Below are 7,339 nucleotides of genomic sequence, written 5' to 3'. Positions count from 1 at the left end.
CTTTAGCACTGCAGAGAGGGCTTGGCAGTAGGGAAATTAATGTGGTTCAGGGACTGTGAGACAGACTAGGGTACAACGTGTGAAGCACATTTCTGGTGTCCTCCAGCTACGATATGGCTGGAATATTGTTTAAAGTAGCGTAAAACCATACTCACTCACTTACTTAGATTGATGCAATGAAGTTATGTCACTGGATTATCCTGAGAGAAAAAAACAACCAATAGTTGGAATAATGCTGAGTGTGGTATTAACAACAAAAAGCCAACAAAAACTAATGGTACACTGTAGAAAGAATTAAAGCAGTGTTTTGGAAAGCTGTGAGTGAATTAACACTACTCTGGTGTGCCCAGGGGACACAACTCTGTATAGCAGCTTGGCACCTGTGACCTGTAAGTCATGACAAGGTTTTTAGTAGCTCCTGGTTTTCACAGATTTGGTCCATCTTGTAGAAGCAGCTATATTTTAACAGCATACAAAATACTGAAGCAACTACACATATTGTTTCATCAGTTTTATTGAGCACATACACATTGAGAAAATCAACTTCAGTTTAATATTCATAGATGAAAAACAGTTTTGGCTGAGGCAGTCAATAAGTGGTGATATCTAGAAATTGTAAATATGTTTTTACATCATATATACCAACACAATAGATCTATAAATCTAAACACTTTCATCTTAAATATCTTCACCAAATGAACCACATCAACACTGTCACGCCTGACTCAGGGCTGACAGAAGGGCCTGCCAGCAGACTTCTCGTAGAGATTTAGACAGAAACAAAGACTCTATAGCCACTAAAGTAACTTTCACATAGGTGTCTATATTTTCCAGTACAGTGTTAGAAACCTTTCAAAATTTCCTACTACACCACAGGACCAGTGCGTGGACAATAATTAGTGGTCCTGTCTGTACTTCACTGATACAAAATAACATTTCGTATCAATATTATTTTATTTATTTGAATGTTCAACATCTTTTAAATTTTGAAACATTTACTTGCCACCAGGACCATTGCAAACTTATCATTTAGTGGTCCTGATGAATTTTTACTAGTCAGGGACCACAGGACCAGCGTAAATGCCGCACACTGCAGTATCTTATGACTTCAGCTTTCTGATTCAGCATTACTCTGTATAGAATCTTCACTATTGATAGGAGTGTGTCATTCTGATGATAATGTAATGTATGAAATATACTACATTCATTTATACTTTCCACCTAGATTTCTGTAATTCATCCAAATTATATATATGGAGTCATCTATAATATCAGTAGTTTTTCCCAAGCGACCTTTCTCATAATAGTAATGCCTTCTCAGAACTACTGAAAATAGGTTTTCAGTCTTAATCTTGTTAACTTATTACGTCTTTATTCTACAACAAAGAGTGACAATTTTATATTCTGGGAGAGTGGAAGAGTGTAACGGCATGGAATTTGAAATTCTTATGCTGAGGTTGAAGGTGAGGGTGAATGAGAAGTCGACAACCTGGAATTCAGTTAGAAAATATAATTACTGGTCAATCTGGACATGCTGAAACGTGAGAACATGACACCACGGCTCAGCTTCTCACTTCAGAAAAAGTAGTGGAAAAACAAGCCCTAATATGGCTTACATTGTAGTTTTACTATGGAAGTACTGAACTGATCAATGGTATTAGAACAGCAACTATGTCAATGATACTATATAGAGCAGGTAGGGGACTGACATTGTGGTCTCACTACAGACGTACTGAACCGATCAATGGTATTAGAACAGCAACTATGTCAATGATACTATATAGAGCAGGAAGGGGGCTGACATTGTACACACTGGCAATCGAAGCGGGGTGTTACAGCCACCAGGTTACCAAGGGATTTACAGGACACGAATTTCTGCGTCCTATATGCATAAAAAACGACAATGGACACAACAAAATTGATTAACGCGTCCACAGGGACTCAGAAAAAGTCTGAATTCTTTTTGTAAAAATTGCAATCAAGTGACAGTATGTTATCACTGAGTTTGCTACTAGCTGGGATATGGTTGTTACACAGTGTTACACAGGAAACATTAGACATGACCACATTAATTCATTTTTTGATTGAAAATATCTTGGAAATGATTTTCCAAAATAATACTGTACATAGTAGTATATCTAACATAACAAAACACTCACATTTGTAAGCACTGATTAACTGTCAACTTTGTAATTACAAAATGGAAGCAACGACCATGCCAATGATATTGCACAATACGACAGAGCTTAAATATGCATATATATGTTTCTGTGTACAGATATCAAATAAGTGTTTTATGACATAGTGAAACCACGATAATGCAACATGGAACATGTTAATCTCTTTATTCACTTCCAGTAAACTTCTTGAAATGAAACTTTATTTATTTCAGAATACATGATTATTTAGATATTTATCATTGTGTTTATGGTATAAACATTGAATACATGAATACAGGTCACAATCACATGAACAAGAGACATTCACTTTACACAAAATAAGATTACACAAGATTCACTAAAGTGAAACCGAGTTTGGTGGGCTGTGTTTTACTGGGTACCTGCCTACACCAGGCAGGGACTGGCCCCGAAAATAGATTCTTGAAATCACTACCTAAATGGTGAATAACATGGGGAAAGGTCCTACATTATTTATACATTGTACTACATGCGAGTACAGTGAATACATTGTACTATACCTGAGTACTGTCAATACAAATACATTGTACTATTCCTGGGTACAGCCAACATGTCTATATTGTACTATACCGTAATACCTGGGTATGGTTAAAATCCATTGCACCATAATAGGGTACAGATGATATACATGTGAATCTTGTACTGCAATCTCCCTGTAAAGAAGTTTTACCATACACATCTGGTAGATACATAGACTGACATGGAGTGCCAAGCCAGTAGACTGTTAGTCTCATAAACAGGGCTTGATATTGTCTGGGGTTACTTTGAAAAAGTTAGTACAATTTTCATTTTGCTGGAAAAATATTTCAGTTGCTACCCAGTGTGTCATGAATGCCCAAAGTGATAGATGTCATGGATGCTTACGGCTTTGTTGTCCTTTAGATTATGGGGCACACATCTTTACCGTGAACTACTGTGCCATTCCAATGATCATCTGATCTGAAAGTTGGCATTCAACAAAATAGGACAGACAAACTACAGCTGTAAACATCATCAGATAAGTTGCATAGCATCAAATCTCTGTAAAAATAATAGGTTTATGACAGATTTGACTATGAACAGTTTTATCACTTCAATGCAAACATATATACATCATACAATCCTTTCGGAAATCCTTTCTGCTTTTGTTGTTTCAGAATTACCAGTCCTGAATTCTGTATAAGCTGTACTAAAACATCTAACGGCCTTGTGAAACTGCTGTCCAGTTCATCAAAGTCAGAATTTCTTGTTGAGGTCACATTTTCTTTCACAACCATAATTCCATTTTCTGATAACCCTTGTTTGCAACTTCTGAAGAAGCTGACGAGATGATCGTCCCGGAGATGACCCAGAACCCACTGGCACCAGATGACATCATAGTGGCCGATATCTGGGGTGAAATCTTGCAGCCCACTGCAGATGAACTTCCCCACTCGTTTTGACTCCTCCCCTATAAACTTTGGAGCTGCGTCAACAAACTTCTGGCTCAGTTCAACCAAGTCAACAGATGTAAACATTGGAAGCAGCAGCCTCTTTGTGATACGCCCGATACCAGCACCACAGTCAAGAGCACGGTTGCTGTTCGTCTTCCCACCAGAGATCTGTAAAGATTGTTAGAGACAATTTAGACCATACTGAATTAGTCAAATCACTATTGAATTTTGATGCTTTGAAGAGTACTTTAGTAGCAGAGATTACTTGTAATTTTGGTCATATCAGCTGTAAAGTCAGTGTCAGTCCTTGAGTCCCCTAGCTGAAATGTTTTACTTAATATCTGGAACTTTAGTATAAATAACATACATGCACCAATTCATCACGTTATGACAGCGTGATATCTTGTGCTCTTTATGTGGTGAGCTGTCTGATTTTCTGATTACTACTTTGAATACACAATGCCACTTAGAGTGAGTAAGTGAGTGAGTTAATATTTAACGTCACATCGGCGCCACTTAGAGAGTGGTCAATTGTAACATATATTATATTTGGGATTACACTTTCTTAGTAAAGTATGCCCACTACAATAGTGGAAGCAGTGGTGGCTGAGCGAGAAGTTAGACTTTATGAGCGGGCAATTAGGAGCCTGAGGCTGACCTGAAGGTGTGGGTTGAATCCCGGATGGGACTCAACCCAACAAAAGGACTAGAATCTGTACTTAACTAAGAAAGTGTAATCCCAAAAGTAACATATGTTACATAATTACTATCAATCAATGCGCACACCTTTGCCATGGTACAATTAGTTAATTAGGCCTCAGAAATCTATTGGCTGGTTAACACACAGTGGGAGCAGCCATGTTAATGCAAACAGATGAATGTCTTAAACGTAGCAAAATTGAAACTATAGGCAAACACTACCATCTTAAATTTTGTAACATCGAATTTATGTTTATCTCTAGGTAAAATTCTCCCTTCATATACTTTCATTATTCATCATTTTCCTGCTGTTGTAGGTCCCTTCAATTCAGACACAATGGTGTTTGACTTTTTCACAACATCATTAACAATTGCAATTACAGAATTAGATCCCTACCGAATAGTTCAGAGATGCAAACCCTAACTTAGCCCAATTAGTATTCTGGCCAAAACCTGATTACTAAATTAGTATTTGTTGGCCAAAATTAGTCTTAACTTTTCCAAAGAATTTTCATATTAAATAAAAAAATTAAATATAGTCTAAGACCTTGTTATTAACGTTGTACTCAACTAAATCAGTAGTAAGTATCCACATATAGCTTGATACTGAATAAAATGTGATCGAAATTATTGTGTATGGTACGTATGCTATTTGATAATTGAATTTAATGTATCTTTTTTTTCAAAATTCGTATATTTTTACTGCTATCGTAGTCACGTATTTTGTGTTGTTTTTTGTAACGAATACGATAAAATCGTATGGGTTGGCATCTATGATAGTGTCATAAAAGGGAACACTGCACTTTACCATTGTCTACTGAGCGCACATTTTCAGCTAAATTAACGCTGTGGGGGCTCAAACACGCTTGACATAATTATAGTGTGTTTGGCTCAAAAGCGGACCGATGAATTGCAATATAACTCGAAAACTAAAAAACATATAATACTCAATGAAACGCTGATCATAATCAAAACATCAGACTAACTCTGTGATTTGTTTGCAGAATTTATGTCCTAAAATTAAAAATGTTGTTTTAACAAACTATCATTAAAATATTGACACTGTTCACTATTTGTTACGAGGGAGGAGTGCAGAGAAAGGGACAGCCAGGTGTTTGAAAAAGGATGGAGACTGCACAGCACAGGTTAATGAATCAATAACTTTGTCGGCACTTGTGCACGTGCTTCTCTAACACATGGCTGTCCATTTCTCTGTACTCCTCCCTCGTAACAAATAGTGAACTGTGTCAATATTTTAATGATAGTTTGTTAAACAAGTTTTTAGAGTTGGTCTGACGTTTTGATTATGACCAGTGTTTCATTGAGTATTTTATGTTTATCATGTTTATTAGTTTTCGAGTTAGATTGCAATTCATCGGTCCGCTTTTGAGCCAAACGGACTATAGCGTTTGCTCTACCTTGGGACATGGTTAATGAGTGCTTGTTTTACAGGTCAATAGCACAGCAGTGAGTGAGTGAGTTTTGTTTTACGCCGCAATCAGCAATATTCCATCTATACGGCGGTGGTCTGTAAATAATCGAGTCTGGACCAGACAATCCAGTGCTCAACAACATGAGCATCGATCTGCGCAATTGGGAACCAATGACATGTGTCAACCAAGTCAGCGAGCCTGACCACCTGATCCCGTTAGTCGCCTCTTACGACAAGCATGGGTCACTGAAGATCAATATTCTAACCCGGACCTTCATGAGTAAGCACAGCAGTGAGGTCTAGGCACAAGAAAAGCACCTCACTATGCCATGCCCTTCCCATTTATTTTTTTTCTGCACCATTGTTTCTAGCAGTACTCATGCGAAATGTGGTTCAATTGGATAAAATCAAATAACACTGCCCTTAGGTAGGGTCTAAGCCTAATCCTTACAGACCGGAAAGGGTTGTTTGCACCTCTAAAGACGAGTCAGCTCCCAAAGGATTGGTAAGAGTACCAGACACTGTGGAGCACAGTGGTGTAGTGGTTAGCATGCTGGCCTCTCACGCCAAAGGCCCAGGTTCGAATCCCGGTGGAGACACCAAAATTTGTGACCTGGGTCTCATACTGTGTTGTGTCCTTGGGCAAGGCACTTCGTCCACATTGCACTCAGTCCACCCAGCTGTTTAAAATGGGTCCCTGAAAAGCGGATGTACGGACCTATACGGTCGCGCTTAGTAGCAGCTTTGAAAGTACAATTACGTCAGGGTAATAATGTAATGCCAGAGAACAGCATCGCATTGGTTTTTAGGCACAAAAATTAGCATTATTATTAGTAGTAGTAGGGCTGCGCAATATAACCGGTTTACCGGTATTTACCGCATCTTATCAGAAAACACATTTGGGCATTCATCTTTGATCCTTGAGTTCTAACTAAGTATGACTGCAAACTTTGGGAAGGTAAGCCCCAACTCTATGCTCGAGCAAAGATACTTTACACTAGTGGCAAACATATTCCACAGCGGTTCACATGTTATCCAACAACACATGTTGACTAGCAGATACTGTCTCTCATCAACTGAACCTCCATTATATTCGTGTACCCGGTAGATTTAAGATGTTGTACACGTTGATAGTACGGAAAATACACGTTTATCGTTCTATATACGATTCATACACAACATGTAACGTATCACGTAACACAAATTTGATGTCAACCTTTATTGATTTGGACGTGATAACGACTTCTGCCAGATTGACATGTCACTCCTACACTAAATCCTTATTTCAAATAGCAACAGTCATTACCTTCAGATATGGTCGGAGAAAAGCCTTCGACCCATCAATGTCGGTTGGGGATATTTTAGCATAACCACCGAGCATCGCATCAATTGTTGGTTGTAAACCATCCCAGTATTCCTTTGCATCGCTGTAAAATTTGGCGTCTGTTTTTGTTGACTTTCCGCACACGTGCGTTGTTGTGTCTGCCATTTTGGATTCGCAATACCCTCTAAATCTCTAGTATGAACTACTTTTGAAGCAATAGCACGATTTACATCTACATCGTGTGATTGAATATAAGTCAGAGCATAGAAATGGT

At 38.2% G+C, this 7,339-nt stretch overlaps 1 protein-coding gene across 2 annotated transcripts; it reads right to left on the bottom strand.

The window, feature by feature from the left end:
• Positions 1-2,339: 2,339 nt before the first annotated feature.
• Positions 2,340-7,250, bottom strand: LOC124267414 (N-terminal Xaa-Pro-Lys N-methyltransferase 1-B-like). Of its 2 annotated transcripts, none has more exons than XM_046702330.1 (3): positions 7,048-7,250; positions 2,777-3,778; positions 2,340-2,733 (listed from the first exon to the last, which is right to left on the bottom strand). In XM_046702330.1, the coding sequence occupies exons 1-2, from the start codon at positions 7,228-7,230 to the stop codon at positions 3,266-3,268; spliced, it is 696 nt and encodes a 231-aa protein (XP_046558286.1). In that variant the 5' UTR covers positions 7,231-7,250; the 3' UTR covers positions 2,340-2,733; positions 2,777-3,265. The 2 variants fall into 2 exon arrangements, with proteins under 2 accessions (XP_046558286.1, XP_046558287.1); XM_046702331.1 differs by having other exon boundaries at positions 2,340-2,698.
• Between the last annotated feature and the right edge of the window lie 89 nt (positions 7,251-7,339).

The sequence above is a fragment of the Haliotis rubra genome, unplaced genomic scaffold (genome assembly GCF_003918875.1).
Source record: "Haliotis rubra isolate DU_JTF1 unplaced genomic scaffold, ASM391887v1 Scf131, whole genome shotgun sequence".
In the NCBI taxonomy this organism is placed as follows: domain Eukaryota; kingdom Metazoa; phylum Mollusca; class Gastropoda; order Lepetellida; family Haliotidae; genus Haliotis; species Haliotis rubra.
Note: the sequence above shows the minus strand (reverse complement) of the source record. Positions and strands in the feature narration are given on the sequence as shown.

Bases quoted from the DNA above. Each gene is read 5' to 3' on its own strand.
- LOC124267414 (XM_046702330.1), bottom strand. From the start codon at position 7,230: ATGGCAGACACAACAACGCACGTGTGCGGAAAGTCAACAAAAACAGAC. The intron at 3,779-7,047 runs GTAATGACTGTT...CAATCTTTACAG, and splicing joins TTCTCCGACCATATCTGAAG to ATCTCTGGTGGGAAGACGAA.